Genomic DNA, 21,878 nt, shown 5'->3' with positions numbered 1-21,878 from the left:
AAGCGGGAGACCCCTTATTCTGTAATGGTGCCCCTTAGTTCCAGATTCGACACGAGGGGAACATCCTCTCAGCATCTTGAAGACTTGGAAGATTTTGAAGGGTTAGTTGAAGTTACTCAGTGGGGGTGAGTCTCCAGTCTGTATCGGACCCAGTTTAGAGAGCACAGCAGAGAAGTAAAAGAGAATAGAAGGACATCTTGGGTGAGCAGGCCCAGGCAAATGTAAAGGGTAGCGGCCACTTAAAGGTAAGTGGCTGCATATGGGACAAAAACGCTGGCAGTCTTAACAAAGACTGTTAATATTTGTTAAAGCAAATGCCAGGCTTTGCAAAGGGTAACTGGCCAACAATAATGGCTGACACAATCGCTATCACATGATGGTCGATAGTTATTGAACTGGATGTGTTGTTGAAAGGTAATGAGGCAGGTGACCCTGTTTGGCAGTCAAGCACACCCTCCCCATATATTAGCATTACCATGCCAGGCCATGAAGGGAATAGAGGGCACAGCTGACAGTTACTAATATTGATTGGAACCTCCTTAGTGCAAATAGTTTGGATGGAGCAGTTTTTGTCAGGTGTGTCCAGGAAGGTTTCCTGACTCAATATGTAGATAGGCCGACTAGAGGGGAGACTATGTTGGACTTGGTGCTTGGCAACGAACCAGCCCAGGTGGCAGATCTATCGGTGGGAGAGCATTTCGGTGATAGTGATCACAACTCCCTGACCTTTACTATAGTCATGGAGAGGGACAGGAGCAGACGGGATGGGAAAATATTTAATTGGGGGAGGGGGAATTACAATGCTATTAGGCAGGAACTGGGGAGCATAAATTGGGAACAGATGTTCTCAGGGAAATGCACGACAGAAATGTGGAGCACTTGCTGCGACTGCTGGATAGGTTTGTCCCGATGAGGAAGGGAAGGGATGGTAGGGTGAAGGAACCTTGGATGACAAGAGATGTGGAACAGCTAGTCAAGAGGAAGAAAGAAGCTTACTTAAGGTTGAGGAAGCAAGGATCAGACAGGGCTCTAAAGGGTTACAAGGTAGCCAGGAAGGAACTGAAGAATGGACTTAGGAGAGCTAGAAGGGGACATGAAAAGTCTTGGCGGGTAGGATTAAGGAAAATCCCAAGGTGTTCTACACTTATGTGAGGAACAAGAGGATGGCCAGAGTGAGAGTAGGGCTGATCAGGGATAGTGGAGGGATCTTGTGCCTGGAGTCGGAGGAGGTAGGGGAGGTCATAAATGAATACTTTGCTTCAGTATTCACTAGTGAGAGGGACCTGGTCGTTTATGAGGACAGCGTGGAACAGGCTGATATACTCGAACAGGTTGAGGTTAAGAGGGAGGATGTGCTAGAAATTTTGAATGATATGAGGACAGATAAGTCCCCGGGGCCAGACGGGATATACCCAAGGATATTACGGGAAGCGAGGGAAGAGATTGCTGCGCCTTTGGCGATGATCTTTGCGTCTTCACTGTCCACTGGAGTAGTACCGGATGATTGGAGGGTGGCAAATGTTGTTCCCTTGTTCAAGAAAGGGAATAGGGATAACCCTGGGAATTATAGACCAGTCAGTCTTACGTCGGTAGTGGGCAAATTATTGGAGAGGATTCTGAGAGACAGGATTTATGATTATTTGGAAAAGCATGGTTTGATTAGAGACAGTCAGCATGGCTTTGTAAGGGGCAGGTCATGCCTCACAAGCCTTATTGAATTCTTTGAAGATGTGACAAAACACATTGATGAAGGAAGAGCAGTGGATGTGGTGTATATGGATTTTAGCAAGGCGTTTGATAAGGTTCCCCATGGTAGGCTCATTCAGAAAGTAAGGAGGCATGGGATTCAGGGAAAGTTGGCTATCTGGATACAAAATTGGCTGGCCCATAGAAGTCAGAGGGTGGTAGTAGATGGAAAGTATTCAGCATGGAGCTCGGTGGCCAGTGGTCAAGGATCTGTTCTGGGACCTCTGCTCTTTGTGATTTTTATAAATGACTTGGATGAGGAAGTGGAAGGCTGGGTTCGCAAGTTTGCCGATGACACTAAGGTTGCTGGAGTTGTGGATAGTGTGGAAGGCTGTTGTAGGTTGCAACGGGACATTGACAGGATGCAGAGCTGGGCTGAGAAGTGGCAGATGGAGTTCAACCTGGAAAAGTGTGAAGTGATTCATTTTGGAACGTCGAATTTGAATGTGGAATACAGGCTTAAAGACAGAGGGATCTTGGGGTCCATGTCCATAGATCGCTCAAAGTTGCCACCCAAGTTGATAGGGTTGTTAAGAAGGCGTATGGTGTGTTGGCTTTCATTAACAGGGGGATTGAGTTTAAGAGCCGCGAGGTTATGCTGCAGCTCTATAAGGCCCTGGTTCGACCACACTTGGAATATTGTGTTCAGTTCTGGTCACCTCATTATAAGAAGGATGTGGAAGCTTTAGAGAGGGTGCAGAGGAGATTTACCAGGATGCTGCCTGGACTGGAGGGCATGTCCTACGAAGAAAGATTGAAGGAGCTAGGAGCTAGGAGCGAAGAAGGATGAGAGGTGACTTGATAGAGGGGTACAAGGCATAGATAGAGTGGATAGCTATCACCAGGGGGCATAATTTTAAGGTGATTGGAAGAAGGTTTCGGGGAGATGTCAGAGGTAGGTTCTTTACACAGAGAGTGGTGGGTGCGTGGAATGCGCTGCCAGCGGTGGTAGTAGAAGCAGATACATTCAGGGCATTTAAGCGACTCTTGGATAGGTACATGGATGATAGTAGAATGAAGGGTAGGTAGTTAGTTTGATCTTAGAGTAGGTTAAAGGTTCGGCACAACATCGTGGGCCGAGGGGCCTGTACTGTGCTGTACTGTTCTATGTTCTATGTTACTGCCGCTGGCACTGCCAGCTTTCTAGCTACAAGTTAGCTGGAGGTGGTGCCATCTTTCTGCTCGACTCGCCACTGAGCTGGAGCCCATGCAGCTGTTACCAAGTGCCAATCGTCAGGTGAGTGTGTCACTATCTTTCAGTACAGGCGGGCACTTTCAGTACAGGCGGGTACAGTCACCCCCTGGTGCGAGTTGATCTGCTGGAAAACCCTCCATTTCTCCTCTAGAAAGCACAAGGGGGAATCCCCTTTGGGAAGCCCACTCCCCAATATCATGCGGCATATCGAACAAAATGGCAGTTCGGGAAGACTTGGCACAGAGCCTTCTGACTAACTATGTTGGCACCTAGAATCATAGAATGGTTACAGCACAGAAGGAGGCCATTCAGCCTTACAGGCCCATGTTGGTACTTATGTTCTATATGAGCCTCTTCCCACCTTACTTCATCTAAACCTGCCATCATATCCTTCAACTCCTTTCCCCCCTCATGTACGTATCGAGGTTCCCCTGAAATGAATCTATGCTTTCACCTCAACCACTCCACATGGTAGCAAGTTCCACATTCCCACTGCTTTCTGTACTGCCTGAGGTGCTATCTTTCAGACATTAAAAAAAACAGATCGCCTAATCATGATCTCATTGCTGTTTGTGGGATCTTGCTGTGTGGAAATTGGCTGCCAAGTTTCCTACATTACAACAGTGACTACACTAGCTGGACAGCGCTTTGGGACATCCCGATAGCATGAAATGGCGCTATAGAAATGCAGGTTCTTTCTTTAAAGAAATTTCTCCTGAATTCCTGATTGGATTTATTAGTGACTATAGTATGCTTATGTTTCCTTAAATGAGGTAGTTCGGAATATTCCGCAAATCCACGGAATCCTATGACAGGAGCGGTGTGACAGTGAACCGGTTAATGCTTGTTTGTTGGAAAAGTTGTCACATGACTGTGATGAAATGGTCTGAGCTCTGTGAATACCATCAATACCTTTCTTCCCTCTAATTCAAAATATCGGGAAACTTCCCAGAGAAACTATTTTGGGCCTGACAGTCAAAATTTAAATATGCACCAAATAAAGGGACAGAATTCGAAGTATTCCGAGGGCCTTTGATCCCAGATTTTTTTGGGGTAAAATAAATCCCCTTCGGTCATTTCTAAACTGTGTTTTTGTGTACTTTAGGTTTTACCCTACGGTAAGTGGCAATGTTGACTGCAACTACAAATTGTGACAAACCCATTCCCATTACACTTCTGGTGAACCCTTCAATGCGTCAGATGCCCTGCATTCAGGGCGATATCTTTTCAGGGTCAGATTCTCCCGCTTTGAAGCTGTTGGTCAGCATCTGGCTTGCTCGCAATGTTGGACTGGAGGTCTGAGGAGTGCAAGAGGAGTTGCGGGGGCTGTGGGCAGCAGGGGGGTCACTGGGGAAAGGGGGATCAACAGGGATTTTCAAGCAAGGGGGACAATGGGGTCTGGGGGGCAGCAGGGATATTGAGGTGAGGGGACAGCAAGTATATTCAATTCGAAGTGATTCATTTTGGAAGGTCGAATTTGAATGCGGAATACAGGCTTAAAGACAGGATTCTTGGTAGTGTGGAGGAACAGAGGGATCTTGGGGTCCATGTCCATAGATCGTTCAAAGTTGCCACCCAAGTTGATAGGGTTGTTAAGAAGGCGTATGGTGTGTTGGCTTTCATTAACAGGGGATTGAATTTAAGAGCCGCGAGGTTATGCTGCAGCTCTATAAGGCCCTGGTTCGACCACACTTGGAATATTGTGTTCAGTTCTGGTCGCCTCATTATAGGAAGGATGTGGAAGCTTTAGAGAGGGTGCAGAGGAGATTTACCAGGATGCTGCCTGGACTGGAGGGCATGTCCTACAAAGAAAGATTGAGGGAGCTAGGGCTTTTCTCATTGGAGCGAAGAAGGATGAGAGGTGACTTGATAGAGGGGTACAAGATGATGAGAGGCATAGATAGAGTGGATAGTCAGAGACTTTTTCCCAGGGTGGAAAGGGCTATCACCAGGGGGCATAATTTTAAGGTGATTGGAGGAAGATTTCGGGGAGATGTCAGATGTAGGTTCTTTACACAGAGAGTGTTGGGTGCGTGGAATGCGCTGCCAGCGGTGGTAGTAGAAGCAGATACGTTAGGGGCATTTAAGCAACTCTTGGATGATAGTAGAATGAAGGGTAGGTAGTTAGTTTGATCTTAGAGTAGGTTAAAGGTTCGGCACAACATCGTGGGCCGAAGGGCCTGTACTGTGCTGTACTGTTCTATGTTCTCTTTTGAAGCTATCGGAAGCTGGGTGGAAATGGGCTAATAGCAGCTGCCAGCCTGCTAACTGGGAGTGGCTTATAAATTTAAAGGAGATGTGGCTCAAGGAATTGGGGGATTGATCTTGCCTTCATTACCTTTCTGTCTTTAAAAGAAAGATTTGCATCTCTATAGCACCTTTCACAATTTCAGGGCATCTTTACAGCCAATGGCGCACTTTCAAAGTGTAGTCACTGTCGTAACGTAGGGCAGATGGCAGTCAATTTTCACACAGCAAGATCCCGCAAACATCAATGTGATTTTTAAGCGAAGTTGGTTGTTTGATAAACAGTGCCTGTGCACAGGAGAACAGAGTGGGGCCTCAGTTTAATGTCTCATCCGAAAGACGGTACCTCCAACAGTGCAGTATTGTACAGAGGGGGTCAGTCGAATGAGAAAATGAAAGTCTGGAAGGAATCAAAGAGGGAGATGCTGAACGGGCTCCAGAGTTTACTGAGCCACTGACACTCAGCTCAGTGATTTGCTGCACTGCAGTTGAATTTTACATTATAACTGGACGCTTAGAAGAGGGGCCCTTGGGTATTCAGTCAGCCGGCAGCCATGGCACAGTGCCCTCTCCACCCTGCAAACAGTCATCAAAAGGCAGAACGCAGTCGCTTATCGGCAGATCTGTGATCAATCTCACCTCTAAGGACACAAGGACTCAGATCCCCTCGTCAAAGGGAGGATTATAAAAAGGCACAGCAATTATGTGAAGGCTAAGTCACACTGCAGTATTCATGATACCAAAGACTCAACATGAATAATGGATCTGAAACCCATGGAAAAAATCCTTCTGGCCCAGCAACTGGTTCTCTTAACAACAACATACCTTCCCATCATTGGGAATTGGGTTGAAGATACCACTCCAGAGACTTGAGCACTTAACCTAGCCGACACTCCAGTGCAGTACTGTGGGAGTGCCACACTGTGGGAGGTGCCATCTTTCGGATGAGATGTTAAAGTCTTGCCTGCTCCCTCAACTGGATGTAAACAAGCTCACGGCATAATTCCGAAGAACAGGAAGGCACTGGAATAGTCAAGGCTGGTGCTGGGAAGATGGTGGCACAGTAGTAATAGCACTGGACTAGTAATCCAGTGGCCCAGGTTAATTCTGCGGGAACACAGGTTCAAATCCCACCACCGCAGCAGGTGGAATTCAAATTCAGTTAATCAATAAAAATCTGGAATTGAAAGCTTGTCTCAGTCATGGTGCCATGAAACTATCATCGATTGTCGTAAAAACCCATCTGCTTCACTAACGCCCTTCAGAGAAGGGAATCTGCCATCCATACCTGGTCTGGCCTACATGTGACTCCAGACCCAGCAATGTGGTTGGCTCTTAAATGCACTCTGAAATAGCCGAGCAAGCCACTCAGTTCAAGGGCAATTTGGGGTGGGGAACAAATGCTGGCCTTGCCAGTGACACCCGCATCTCATGAAAGCATAAAAAAAATTTAAAATAACAAAGGCATGGATGAAGGTTTCGGCAGCAAATAGGCTGAGGCAGAGATAAGAGATATTATGGAACTAGAAGTAGACGGTTTACGTAACATCTCGCACTACATCCCCTATCTTCTCCAGCCTCCAGTGTCTCCAATACATCAAACTGAAAATCCTTGAGCTCATTTACAAATGCCCCCTCCCCACAGCTCACTTAACCTCTGCTCTTGCCCTTTGACCTCCAGTGGATCCCCTCCTCACTCAGCTCCCACTGTTGGTGACTGGCTAAGCATTCACCTGTCCGAGGCCAACAATCAAAGAACAAAGAACAGTACAGCACAGGAACAGGCCATTCGGCCCTCCAAGCCTGCGCCGATCTTGATGCCTGCCTAAACTAAAACCTTCTGCACTTCCGGGGACCGTATCCCTCTATTCCCATCCTATTCATGTATTTGTCAAGATGCCTCTTAAACGTCGCTATCGTACCTGCTTCCACCACCTCCCCTGGCAGCAAGTTCCAGGCACTCACCACCCTCTGTGTAAAGAACTTGCCTCGCACATCCCCTCTAAACTTTGCCCCTCTCACCTTAAACCTATGTCCCCTGGTAACTGACTCTTCCACCCTGGGAAAAAGCTTCTGACTATCCACTCTGTCCATGCCGCTCATAACTTTGTAAGCCTCTATCATGTCGCCCCTCCACTTCCGTCGTTCCAATGAAAACAATCCGAGTTTATCCAACCTCTCCTCATAGCTAATGCCCTCCAGACCAGACAACATCCTGGTAAACCTCTTCTGTACCATCTCCAAAGCCTCCACGTCCTTCTGGTAGTGTGGCGACCAGAATTGCACGCAATATTCTAAGTGTGACCTAACTAAAGTTCTGTACAGCTGCAGCATGACTTGCCAATTTTTATACTCTATGCCCCGACCGATGAAGGCAAGCATGCCATATGCCTTCTTGACTACCTTATCCACCTGCGTTGCCACTTTCAGTGACCTGTGGACCTGTACGCCCAGATCTCTCTGCCTGTCAATACTCCCAAGGGTTCTGCCATTTACTGTATACCTCCCACCTGCATTAGACCTTCCAAAATGCATTACCTCACATTTGTCTGGATTAAACGCCATCTGCCATTTCTCCACCCAAGTCTCCAACCGATCTGTATCCTGCTGTATCCTCTGACAATCCTCATCATTATCCGCAACTCCACCAACCTTTGTGTCGTCCACAAACTTACTAATCAGACCAGCTACATTTTCCTCCAAATCATTTATATATACTACAAACAGCAAAGGTCCCAGCACTGATCCCTGCGGAACACCACTAGTCACATCCCTCCATTCAGAAAAGCACCCTTCCACTGCTACCTTCTGTCTTCTATGACTGATCCATCTTGCCAGCTCACCTCTGATCCCGTGTGACTTCACCTTTTGTACCAGTTTGCCATGAGGGACCTTGTCAAAGGCTTTACTGAAGTCCATATAGATAACATCCACTGCCCTTCCTTCATCAATCATCTTTGTCACTTCCTCAAAAAACTCAATCAAATTAGTGAGACACGACCTCCCCTTCACAAAACCATGCTGCCTCTCGCTAATAAGTTCGTTTGTTTCCAAATGGGAGTAAATCCTGACCCGAAAAATCCTCTCTAATAATTTCCCTACCACTGACGTAAGGCTCACCGGCCTATAATTTCCTGGATTATCCTTGCTACCCTTCTTAAACAAAGGAACAACACTGGCTATTCTCCAGTCCTCTGGGACCTCACCTGTAGCCAATGAGGATGCAAAGATTTCTGTCAAGGCCCCAGCAATTTCTTCCCTTGCCTCCCTCAGTATTCTGGGGTAGATCCCATCAGGCCCTGGGGACCTATCTACCTTAATGCTTTGCAAGACACTCAACACCTCCTCCTTTTCGATAATGAGATGACTGAGACTATCTACACTCCCTTCCCTAGGCTCATCATCCACCAAGTCCTTCTCCTTGGTGAATACGGATGCAAAGTACTCATTTAGTACCTCGCCCATTTCCTCTGGCTCCACCCGTAGATTCCCTTCTCTGTCCTTGAGTGGGCCAACCCTTTCCCTAGTTACCCTCTTGCTCTTTATATACGTATAAAAAGCCTTGGGATTTTCCTTAATCTTGTTTGCCAATGACTTTTCATGACCCCTTTCAGCCCTCCTGACTCCTTGCTTAAGTTCCTTCCTACTGTCTTTATATTCCTCTAGGGATTCGTCTGTTCCTAGCCTTCCAGCCCTTACGAATGCTTCCTTTTTCTTTTTGACGAGGCTCACAATATCCCGCGTTATCCAAGGTTCCCGAAATTTGCCAAACTTATCCTTCTTCCTCACAGGAACATGCTGGTCCTGGATTCTAATCAACTGACGTTTGAAAGACTCCCACATGTCAGATGTTGATTTACCCTCAAACAGCCGCCCCCAATCTAAATTCTTCAGTTCCTGCCTAATATTGTTATAATTTGCCTTCCCCCAATTTAATACCTTCACCCGAGGACTACTCTTATCCTTATCCACAAGTACCTTAAAACTTACGGAATTATGGTCACTGTTCCCGAAATGCTCCCCTACTGAAACTTCGACCACCTGGCTGGGCTCATTCCCCAATACCAGGTCCAGTACGGACTCATCCCTAGTTGGACTATCTACGTATTGTTTCAAGAAGCCCTCCTGAATGCTCCTTACAAATTCTGCCCCATCCAAGCCCCTAGCACTAAGTGAGTCCCAGTCAATATTGGGGAAGTTAAAATCACCCACCACTACAACCCTGTTATCTTTGCATCTTTCCAAAATCTGTCTACATATCTGCTCCTCTACCTCCCGCTGGCTGTTGGGAGGCCTGGAGAAAACCCCCAACATCGTGACTGCACCCTTCCTATTCCTGAGCTCCACCCATATTGCCTCGCTGCACGACCCCTCCGAGGTGTCCTCCCGCAGAACAGCTGTGATATTCTCCTCATCGGCAACATTGATTTTCAGCTATTAAAAACCTTGACTTTATGGGCCAGATTTTGTGCTTGTCCGGAAGGCAGGTTTCATGGTGTGGGGGGTGGGGTGACAGAGAATCGGAGCGGAACCACCCGCCACGGAACCCGACGCCGGGATTCCCAATTCCGATCTTTCCAGGTGCGGGATAAGCCGATGTCGACCTTCCCGCCCAGAGGCCAATTTAGACCCTTAGGTGGCCTAAAATGAGGCACCCTCCTTGCAGGCTTGAGGGGTGGTCCCTCCTTCGTGGGCAATTTGTGGCCCATGGAAGACCCCCCCCACCAGGAACCCCCTCCCCCTGGACCGAATGACCACCACCACAACCACCTTCACCCGCCCCCCCCACCCCGCCCCCTCGCTGGGGCCTTCCAGACTGGCCCCAGTGACCCTGCCTCTCCTGCCTCTTTTTTTTTCTGTATTTAACCCCTTTTTTTTTATCTAACCCCGTGCTGTCCTGCCCTGGGAGTGTTTGATGGGGACAGTGTAGAGGGAGCTTTACTCTGTATCTAACCCCCTTTTTTTTTTGTCGAGGGGGCCTTTATTCACCAGGGCTCCTTTATAAACATTTTAAAATAAGTTTATTAAAAAAGAAAGAAATAAAACAAAAACTCAAATCAAAACGCCATTCTCGGCGTCGATGACGCACTCCAGCCCCTGCGGTGCCCACCGGTCGCAGAAGGCCTCAAGCGTACCAGCGGACACCGCACGCTCCTTCTCCAGGGACACCCGGGCGCGAACGTAACCTCGGAAGAGGGGCAGGCAATCAGGGAGGACAGACCCCCTGTCGGCCCGCAGCCTGGACCTGTGAATTGCCATCTTGGCCAGGCCCAGGAGCAGACCAATGATGAGATCCACCTCCCGGCCCACGCCCCTCCGCACCGGGTGCCCAAAGATCAGGAGCGTGGGGCTGAAGTGCAACCAAAACCTCACCTACCTCTGTTCGGGGTTTCCGGCTCTGGGCCTGGGTCCGGAGCCTCTGCAGTACTGGCAGTGGCCACCGCTCCCAGTGGCACTGTCGATACTTTCGAGCTGCTGGCCCTCTCATTGGCTCTTTAAAGGGACGAGGATCCCGCCTCCTGAAACATTGACCCCAAGTGATTGGAGGATCGTTCCAGGGGGCCGAAAAATTGCAGAGGTGGGGTTCCCCCTGCCTTTGCGGACCGGTGCCGGGAGCACAGCTTCCTGCACAAAAATCCAGGCCGAGAACTTCACCCTTAGCTATTTCACACCACTCACGGTGAGCTTCTCACATCCATTTTAAATTTCACAGGTTTGCTCACTGATCTGTATTCCCTTACGACATTAAACCGAGACCCCGTCTGCCTTCTTGGGTAGGTGGGAAAGATCCCATAACACTACTTCAAAGAGCAGGGGAGTGCTGGCCAATTCTTATCCCTCAACTAATATCATAAAAAAACAGATCATTATCTCACAGCTGTCTGTGGGAGCTTGGCTGTGCACAGTTTCCTGCAGGACAACAATGGCTACACGTCAAAAAGGTACTCAATTGATTGTAAAGCACTTTGGGATGTTTCAGAGGTTATGACGGATGCTATAGAATCGCAAATTCTCGATTCTTTCATGATATTGTTATTCCCGAGTTTCTTCCTGAGATTAAACTGCTCCCCCCCCAGCTTGTTATGGTCTTAAAATGGAATTGCCTGGCTTTGTTGACTCATGGACATTTCCTGGGACAGTTCTATCTCCGGCCGTGTACGAAACGCATCACCTCAGCCCATGTGCTTATATCGCCTCCCAACAGCACACAACCTCAGTCCCTCATGCCAAGTGGGATGTATTCCACTCCAGGGAGTCAGTACCTGTTTGGAAAAGTTCCAACATGTAAACGGAGTGAGAGAGGTTCAACTTGATCGCTGTTGCAATGTGAAAAAAGGAGACGCTGCTGCGTTTAAAATATTAAAAGGCTATGACGGGGTAGATAACCAAGAAACTAGTTCCCCTTGTGGGGGAAAATGGAGAACAAGGGGGTATAATCTCAACATTAGAGTTAAGCCATTTTTGAGGGAAATCAGAAAGCACTTTTACCACACAAAGGCTCGCGGAAATCTGGAACTCCTGCCCCCAAAAATGCCGCAGGTGTTGGGTCGACTGACATTTTCAGGACCGAGGTCGATCAATTTTTGTCAGGTAAGGACATTGAGTGATATGGAGCTAAAGCAGGTAAATGGAAGCTGGGGGTACGGATCAGCCATAAGCGAAATGAATGGGATGGCAGGCTTGAGGGGCTGAACGGCCTCCTCCTGTTCCTAACTGCGGGATTTTATCTTCGACTTGGCGAAAAGGCGCCTTCAGCAAAATATTTGACCCTGAGCAGACAATTCACACAAAGATATTGTGCAGATCCACCCTCGCTTGCTGAAACACTGTTTGACCCTGACTCGAGGAGACCTACGTACACAGTGTATGTTTTCACCTCCCCCGCCATCCCACTGCCCCTCCCCCACCCCACCCCACTGACTCAGTGTTTGATCCACAGCAGGATAAACACTTGATAAATGAAACCATTTTTCAAGGTCAGTGGGTCATTTTCTTCTCAGAAACTGGCTGATATAACAGCTTGTGGTTAAAAGTTTCCCTTGGGTTGCACTGAGGTGGAAAGGCACTGATCGCCGAATGCCTCTGTGGAATGAACTCAAGAAGGAATCTTTGCTCAACGGATAATAACCCATGGGCTGCATTGGCTAATAACAGGGCCTTGTGACAGGAAACCAGATTTGAAATGCAGGCCCGATAACTGGGTTGTCAACTCTGGTTGGCCGTATTCTAGGAGGCTTCATCACAGGACCTTCCACCTCCTGCAAAAACAGCCATTTCTCCCCCGGTATTTCTGCAACTGATTTGCCAAGAATATGACATTAAACATAATTTTGTTTTCCAATGCCCCTATGATTTTCTGCAAGAGGGTTTGCTCGCAGTAGGGGTCCAGATTAATCTTAATTTTCTGACAGTCCTGTTGAGGAAACTGCTGGTCGAGGCCTCTCAACTGGAAAATAAACCACGGCCTGCAGGGCAAAATCATCGTTCTGCAACCTCCAACGCCTCAGATCAGCGCCAAGTACTCGGTGACCAGAGAGAACTGGACAATGACCAGACAACTGGATATGAATTCTCCTCAGCACTGATACCCTTCTGAAAAAAAACACACACAAATAGAAAAACTAACGCCAAAATTGAATGAAGAAAAAAGGGAAGGTTTGCTATACGGGTAGTACCAGACCTGAAAGGCAGTGTTAAGTGTCTCACTGGTGCCATGACAACCAACCTATTCGCAACTTATACAGGAAGTAATATATTATCCTATTTTCTATATAAAGTAATGTGACAAACTGTACTTTGTGCTGGTTATTACAGTTATGGGGAATGTTAATGGATATTCTGAGAAATACAACAGGCTTGCAGTGCCTTCCAGTTAATTGCCGCCCTCTTTATCTCACTGTAGATTTAAATGTGTGGTGTGGGTCTGACAGTTTAAGCTGGAAGTGATAGCAACATGACTGTGACCGTGGACTGAATGCTGGAGTAGTGAAGATGATCAGGCCCGTGTAAAGCTTAGTGTGGTCAGAAACGTGGAATAGCTGCTGATAGACGTTGTTCTGGCTCTGAATTGGAGGTTCTACAATAAGGTGGTTCTGATTGTAGTGGAATGATAGCACAGGCCAGGCTTTTCTGGGGTTGTGGGGAGGGGGGGAGTTTAAAAAAACACCCCAAAGTGCATCAGTGAGTAATTTCCCCCTGCACCATATGCCTTTATGTGGGACAGAGACACTGTGGGGCAAGAATTCCTCAGGCAAGTGCACTTGTAAAGATTTTCTCCTTTTGCTGTTTCTCGCTAAACCATACAGTTGTTCTTTAAAATAGAAAACAGTCAGTATCTAACTAGAAATACACCTCATTGAATGTCAGCGTCACGTCTGGTAGCTCTCTTGCCTCAGAGTCAGTCGGTCATGGATTCGAGCCCCTCCCTCCAGAGTCTTCAGCACAGAATGCAAGCTGACATTCCAGTGCCCTACTGTCGGAGTGCTGCACTGTCAGAGGTGCGTCTCTTGGTTCGGGTCCCACCTATCTATTCAGGCAGTTGTAAAACATCCCGCAGCACCATTCGAAGCAGAGGTGTTCACATAATGCGATCCGAAGAGATGAGGAGTTCTCCCCGCTATCCTGGCCGATATTTATCCAAATGACATCAAAACAGATTAGCTGTTCATTGATTTGGGAGCTTGCTGTGCATAAACTGTGCTTGCCTATATTACACCAGCGCCCCACTTCAAAAAGTAATTCATTGACTGTAACGTACTTGGGCATTCGAAAGGGATGGTACTGATCAGCTACAATCTAATGGAATGGTGGAACAGGCTTGAGGGGCTGAATGGCCCACTCTGTGTAAGTTCTCACAGTTATTTCAGTGTTGTTACTTACTCCCAGCTCCCCAGGCACAGTTTGTGATTTCCCTGCAACATCTAATCAAATGAACTCAGTATCATTTCCGATTGCGTGACTGGACTGCGCGAGTCCACTGTTGGCTACAATCTGCCATGGAACCTAGCACCAACAAATGAATGGCTTGCCGTAAAGAAAAAAAAACATGAATGAAACTAACACTCAGTGTGGAACCGTTACCGAGTGTAACGCAGGCTGGAGTCGGTTTCAAGAGCACAATACAGCGCACAAAATACAAAGGATAAATGAGGCCTCGGCAACAGCGGATCAGCTGTGGCTTACTCCCACCACTGAGTCAGAAACTTGTGGGTTTGAGTTCCCCCTCTGGAGATCTGAACACAAATCTAAGCTGGTGCTCCAATGTGGAACTGAGGGAGTGCTGTCGTCTGTCGGAGACATTAAACTGAGCTGCTGACCCAGGTGGGTGCACAGGATCCCATGGCACTATTTCGAACAGGAGCCCATCCCCCACTGTCTGCTCCATATTTACCCCCTCAATGGACAGCATAAAAACTGACTATCTGCTCGTTACCATATTGCCGTTTGTGGGAGCTTGCTGTGCGCAAATCTGCTGGTGCATTTCCTGCATTACAACAGAGACTGCACTTCAAAAAGAGAGTTTCAAAGTGCTTTGTGATGTCGTGTGGTGGTGACGACAAGGCGCTATATAAATGCAAGTCCCTTTACCTGTGATCCAGTCTGTCAGAGGGAAGTTAGTTGAGTCTAACTCCAGAGGGTCACAGCCTCTCCCCCCTCCCCCGCTGACTGTCTTCATTCGGAGCGGAAAGTTACTGATCAGTCTGAGACACACAGGTGCTGTATCGCAAGCTCGGTGTGAGCCCCTGTTAATCCCACTGCCCGCTTGCATCCACGGAACAGCAGGCGCTTGTTTCCGCCAGTTCCAGAACATGAAGCAACAACAACTTATATTTATATAGCACCTTTAACAGAATAAAAAGACCCCAAGGCGCTTCACAAGTACATTATAAAGCAAGATGTGACACCAAGCCACATGAGGGGACATTAGGACAGATGGCCAAAAGCCAGGTCAAAGATGTAGGTTTTAAAGAGACGTCTTACGAGGAGGAGAGGTAAAGATGTTTAGGAAGGGAATTCCAGAGTTTAGGGTCCAGGCAGTTGAAGGCTCGGCCGCCAGTGGTGGAGCGATTAAAATCGGGGATACTCAAGGGGCCCGAATCAGGGGAACGCAGAGATCTCGGAGGGTCGTAGATCTGGAGATGGGATGGGGGAGGGGGGGGCGGGGGTTGGAGGTAAGAGGCTGGTGGGGGGAGGAAACTCAATGCTCCCGAAATCAGTCACAAAGCAAGCCGAAAGTTCCCGCGTAGGCTGTGCACAAGTCGGCCCCTTTAAAATTACAGCGCGTCTGCTACCCCGCAAAAAAACATTTAAAGGGACTGCGCATTTAAACAAATCGCCCGCGCACCCGTCCCGCAAAAAAAAAATTCAAGGGAAGATTGGCCTTTGCCACACAGTCGGTCACCCCGCCGCACCTGCCCGCCGCCAGTCTCCTACCGGATGGGTTGCGCCTGGCCCAGTTCACCCGGCTCATCCCCCTGGTGCTCGGGCTCCGGTGAGGCTTTCAGCAGTTTCAGCTCGTCCGGCTGCACCGCGTTATACCAGTTCTGTTGGCCACCCTCCGAGCTCAGCACCGGGCTCTTGGTTTCCTCCTGGCACAGTGGTTTAATCAGGTTGATGGCCGTCACCGGGAGCTGCAGCAACCTCTGCATCGGCTTCATCCTCGGCTGCTTCCACTCTCTGGTCACTGCAACAGGCTGTTCGCCCGGAACTAAGTGCAGGAATTCACTTGGAGCAGATTCTGGAGCAATGGAGGCTCAGCAGAACATAAATCGCCCAACTCCTTCTTTGTGCCTTTGTTATTCTGCTCTCTCTCTCTTTTTCTCTTTATCTGTCTCTCTGTTTTTTTCTCTCTATGTGTGTGTCTGTTTCTCAATATCAGTCTTTGCCTCTCTGTCCGTGTCTCTCTCTTTGTCCCTTTGCTTTTTTGTATGTGTGTGTCTGTCTCTCTCACTATCAGTCTGTGTGTGTGTGTGTGTGTGTGTGTGTGTGTGTGTGTGTGTGTGTGTGTGTGTGTGTGTGTGTGTGTGTACCTTTCTCTATCTGTGACTGTCTCTCTGCCTTGTTTTCCTGTGCGTGTGTGTGTGTTTGTGTGTATATATCTGTCTCTCTGTCAGTCTCTCTCTCTCAGTCTCTTTATCTGCCTGTTTGTGTGTGTGTATACGTCTTTCTCTATTTATCTGTGACAGTCTCTCTGCCTTGTTTTCCTGTGCGTGTGTGTGTGTGTGTGTATCTGCCCCTCTCTATCAGTCTCCCTTCCCTGTCAGTCTCTCTATCTCTATGCATCTGCGTTCTCTCTTTCTGCCTCTTTCTCTCAGCTGCTTCTCACTCACAGCCCCTGTCTTTCTGCTTCCACTTTCTCAGCCACGTTTACAGGCTCTCCCCTCCCCTCCCACTGACGTGTGAGTCAGCAATCGCAGTGTGAGCAGCAGCCTCCCACCCACAGACCTCCTTCACATCACATCACATCACATCCCGGCCCCGAGCCAGGGGGGGAAAACATTACACCATAGGCTGCCCGGAGAAATCAGACACCCTTCTCTGCACACATAGATACAGACCACAGAAACACACACACATGCACTCCTTCAAGCTGATAATGCAACTGTCAGAAGGAGATTCATTCAGTCTCCTCCACAGGGTGGAGCCTCCGATCAGACAGTGTTACACCCTGCCTGCTCAGAGCTACTGTCTTCATTCAGAGCAGAAAGTTACTGTTTAATGGCACAATCTGGGACACAGAGCTGCTGTATTACAAGCTCCATGTGAGGCCCTGCCAATCCCACTCTGCTTGCAGCCCCAAATGCTTTTGTTTCTGCCAGGCCCAAAACATTAAGCAACAACAACAACAATAACTTGTATTTATATAGCCTTTTGATGTTATGGAGTGTCTTAAAGGAGGAAAGCGAGGTAGAGAGGCAGAGTGGTACAGGGTGGGAATTCCAGAGCTTGGGGCCCAAGGCAACTGGAGGCACAGCCACCAACGTCAGAATTAGTAAAATCAGGGATGCTCAAGAGGCCTGATTTTGAGGAGCGGAGATATCTCGCAGGGTTGTGGGGCTGGAGGAGTTTATAGAGATAGGGAGGGGAGAGGCCATGGAGGGATTTGAAAACAAGGATGAGAATTTTAAAATTGAGGCGTTTCTTATCCGGGAGCCAATGTAGGTCAGCGAACACAGGGGCGATGGGTGAACAGGACGTTGGTGCGAGTTAGCACACAGGCTGCAGTGCTGTGGATGACCTCAGGGTTACAGAGGGTAGAATGTGGGAGACCAGCCAGGAGGGCATTGGAATAGTCAAGCCTGGAGGTAACAAAGGCATGAATGAGGGTTTCAACAACAGATGAACTGAGATGGGGTGAAGTCGGGCAATGTTACAGGAGGTGGAAATAGGTGGTCTTAGCAATGGCATTGGTTGAGTGAGACCTTGCAACAAGTTTGCTTGATAACCCGTCATCCTGACATTAACCCTGATGCTGTTGACCCCATTCTGTCCTCAAGCTCAGTTTCAGACTGTGTGGGTGGGAAGGGATGGTGACGCCCCCTGTTGTTTGTCTGTGTGGCAGCAACAGACGTAACTGCCCACCGGAACCCGAAGGGAATGCAGATCATTAGGTGCCAGTAGCGGGCATAGTCCGATCAGAGCCAGGCCCAGTGGGCGGGAGTCCCCACGTCAGACCGCTGACTTGTGCCACCTTACAGATGTGATCGGCAACACGTGGAAGTGGCAAGAATGAACCCACTTCCCAAACTGTTTCTGGTCTATTTATCAGGGCATTGAGTTTCTGCTTTGGGCACAAATAGACAAATGCTTCTAAAATGCGATCAAAACTCAGCTGGTCAGGGTGGACTTTAGGCTTCCACAAAAATTCATTCGCATAACCACAAAGACCAAAATCTTCAAACATCCAGCGCAATCGGGCAGCATAAAAGAATGGAACTGTTTCTGTTTTCCCTCTTAGCCTTAAGAAGTTTTCTCTGATGTATTTAAGAGTAGCAACCCAGAGCAGTTTTATTAATTCAGCTGAAAATGGGTTTACCGCCAATAATAAGGATTTTTAGTAAGTGTCCAGCCCTCCACCTGTGACTAACCAGATTTAAAATCACTTTCTTTTAACAAAAAAGAACTGGACTCAACAATTTAATAGTTTCATCGGTCAGTTCCTCAGTAATTCTAATGTTTTTTGAGATTAAAAGTTTTTCAAATGTGGCTACTGATGTCTGTGGCCCTCAGAAAATGGGTATAACTCATGCTTTTAAAAATTCCCTGATCTTTTGCGGCCAATTCTGCCCAGATTGTGCCAATATTACTGGTGCCAAGAAGCAGAAACACCACCGCCAGGTTTTATGTGGTAGAACCTGCCAGAGTATTTTCAAAAAGTCACCTGAACAGTTCCTGCCTGTGTTGGCAAAACACAAGGTAAGAAAGAGTTGCATTTATATAGTGCCTTTCATGGCCTCAGGACGCCCCAAAGCACTTTACAACCAGGGAAGTACTTCTGAAGTGTAGTCACTGTTGTAGCTCGAGAAAACCCAGCAGCAAAATTGTGCACAGCAAGCTCCCAAAAGCAAGAGACTAGGATAATGCAAAGAAATGATAAGCACGTTGGTCATACTTCAGTTATTGAAGAACTATTATGAGGTTAAAATACTAAACACCCAAAGTCGTGAGCTAGTCATAACAGCACAGAAGGAGGCCATTCAGCCCATCGAGTCCATGCCAGTTCTCTGTAGAGCAATCCAGTCAGTCCCATTCCCCACCTCTATCCCTGTAGCCCTGTAAGTTTATTTCCCTCAAGTGCCCATCCAATCTCCTTTTGAAATCGTTCATTGTCGCCACTTCCACCAACCTTGTAGACAGTGAGTTCCGTTACCACTCGCTGTGTAAAAAAGTTCTGCCTCACATCTCCCCTGTATCTCTTGCCCAAAACCTTGATTCTGTGTCCTCCAGTCCATGTACCATCAGCTAATGGAAGCAGCTTTTCTTTGTCTACCTTATTTAAACCTGTCATAATCTTGTACATCTCTATCAAATCTCCCCTCAATCTCCTTTGCTCCAAGGAGAACAATCACAGCTTCTCCAACCTAACTTTACAGCTAAAATCCCTCAACCCTGGAACCATTCTGGTAAATCTCCTCTGCACCCTCTCAAGGCCCCTCACATCCTTCCTGAGGTGTGGTGACCAGATCTGGATGCAATACTCTGGTTGTGGCCTTATACAGGTTCGGCACAACTTCCCTGCTTTTGTACTCTATGCCTCTATTTATGAAGCCCAAGATCCCGTACGCTTTGCCAACCACTCTCTCTGTAGTCCTGTCATCTTCAAGGATCCATTCACATGAAATCCTAGGTCTCTCTGTCCTGGCACACTTTTTAGAACTGTACCATTTAGTCCATATTGCCTCCAGCTATCCCTTCTGTCATAATGCATCACCTCACACTTGTCTGCCCATTCTGCTAGCCTGTGTCCTGCTGCAGTCGATTGGTATCATCCTCACCGTTTGCCACACCTCCAAGTTTGGTATCATCGGCAAATTATGAAATAGTCAAGCCAGTTGGTACGGTTGTTTACACAAGCCCTACTAATCAACCTTAGAGAATTCTCTGAATTAATAGAGGATAGGGATGCAGTTTATATGGAGTTTGAAAAGATTTTGATAAAGTGCCACTTGAAGGTAGATCTTGAAACACCGAAGCAGTTTGATACAGCTGCTTGGTCCTTTCAGAGGGCAGTTAGGAGACAACCATATTAGTGTGGTACTGGAGTCACGTGTAGGCCAAACCAGGTAAGGATGGCAGATTTCCTTCCCTGAACGGACATTAGTGAACCAGATGGGTTTAAACAACGATCCGACAGCTTCGTAACCACGTTTACTGATACTAGCTCAAATACAGAAAAATGTGTAAATACACTTTGGAATGAAGAGTAAGGAAAGGACGGACACACCAAATGGAAGACTTTGGACTAGAAAAGAACAGCACAGGGATCTTCATCTGCAGGACACAGATCATTAAAAGGTGGCAGCACAAGCAGTAAGGCCATGAAAGGGAAAACAGAAGCTAGATACAAAAGATACAAAAATCGAGGCACCTTGTGCAAGTTAGACCACAGCTGGGGTATTGTGTAATTTTGCAACAGTACAAAAAAAATGGCGCAGCACATATAAAGCAGAATGTTAGCACACTGAGTGGTTACACTTAGAAAGAAACTTGGGGAGTTAAGGCTTTTATTAGCTGGAGTGGAGAGGTGACTTGATAGCAGGTCTTTCTGATTACCAAGGGTTGTGAGCAGCTAAATGGTAACAGATTGTTTCCCACACTCACTCATTCTATCACAAGAGGGCACAAGAGGTCACAAAAGAATTCAAGGTGAGGTTACCTAAAACGTTTTTACTCAGGGGTGGTCAGAATGTGGAATCCAAGGCCACAAGCTGAAGCAGAGTCCATAGCTTCTCTTAAAAGAGAACTACATTTGCTGCTTGGAAAGGGGGAAGATTAAAGCATATGATGAGTGATCAAGAGAGTGGGAATAAACTGGGTGGGATATTAAAGGGGACAGGGAGTGAGCAGGAGAGAGGCATTAAAGTGGGTGGGATATTAAAGGGTATTGGGAGTGATCAGGAGAGTGGGATTAGACTGGGTGGGATATTAAAGGGTACAGGGTGTGATCATGAGAGTGGGATTAGACTCGGTGGGATATTAAAGGGTACAGGGTGTGATCATGAGAGTGGGATTAGACTGGGTGGGATATTAAAGGGTACAGGGTGTGATCATGAGAGTGGGATTAGACTGGGTGGGATATTAAAGGGTACAGGGTGTGATCATGAGAATGGGATTAGACTCGGTGGGAGATTAAAGGGTACAGGGTGTGATCAGGAGAGTGGGATTAGACTGGGTGGGATATTAAAGGGTACAGGGTGTGATCATGAGAGTGGGATTAGACTCGGTGGGATATTAAAGGGTACAGGGTGTGATCATGAGAGTGGGATTAGACTGGGTGGGATATTAAAGGGTACAGGGAGTGAGCAGGAGAGAGGGAGTAGACTGGGTGCGATATTAAAGGGTACAGGGTGTGCTCATGAGAGTGGGATTAGACTGGGTGGGATATTAAAGGGTACCGGGAGTGATCATGAGAGTGGGATTAGACTGGGTGGGATATTAAAGGGTACAGGGAGTGAGCAGGAGAGAGGGAGTAGACTGGGTGCGATATTAAAGGGTACAGGGTGTGCTCAGGAGAGTGGGATTAGACTGGGTGGGATATTAAAGGGTATCGGGTGTGATCCGGAGAGTGGGATTAGACTGGGTGGGATATTAAAGGGTATCGGGAGTGATCAAGAGAGTGGGATTAGACTGGGTGGGATATTAAAGGGTATCGGGAGTGATCAAGAGAGTGGGATGAGACTGGGTGGGATATTAAAGGGTATTGGGAGTGATCAGGAGAGTGGGATTAGACTGGGTGGGATATTAAAGGGTATTGGGAGTGATCAGGAGAGTGGGATTAGACTGGGTGGGATAGAAAAGGGTATTGGGAGTGATCAGGAGAGTGGGATTAGACTGGGTGGGATATTAAAGGGAATCGGGAGTGATCAGGAGAGTGGGATGAGACTGGGTGGGATATTAAAGGGTATTGGGAGTGATCAGGACAGAGGGATTGGAATGGGTGGGATATTAAAGGGTACAGGGAGTGATCAGG

General features: G+C 47.7%; 1 protein-coding gene across 3 annotated transcripts in view; it reads right to left on the bottom strand.

The window, feature by feature from the left end:
• Positions 1–21,878, bottom strand: part of LOC137350617 (AP-3 complex subunit beta-2) — a 197,088-nt gene that overhangs the window by 92,058 nt on the left and 83,152 nt on the right. The window contains exon 1 of one of the 3 annotated variants that reach the window (XM_068015358.1): positions 15,623–16,542. The exons of the other annotated variants lie outside the window; for them this stretch is intronic. Within the exon in view, the coding sequence (XP_067871459.1) occupies positions 15,623–15,846 (224 nt within the window). The 5' untranslated portion in view covers positions 15,847–16,542. Of the gene's footprint in view, positions 1–15,622; positions 16,543–21,878 lie in introns of those variants that run through there. 3 annotated transcript variants of the gene reach the window in all.

Source organism: Heterodontus francisci, chromosome 35 (assembly GCF_036365525.1).
Source record: "Heterodontus francisci isolate sHetFra1 chromosome 35, sHetFra1.hap1, whole genome shotgun sequence".
Lineage (NCBI taxonomy): Eukaryota > Metazoa > Chordata > Chondrichthyes > Heterodontiformes > Heterodontidae > Heterodontus > Heterodontus francisci.
Note: the sequence above shows the minus strand (reverse complement) of the source record. Positions and strands in the feature narration are given on the sequence as shown.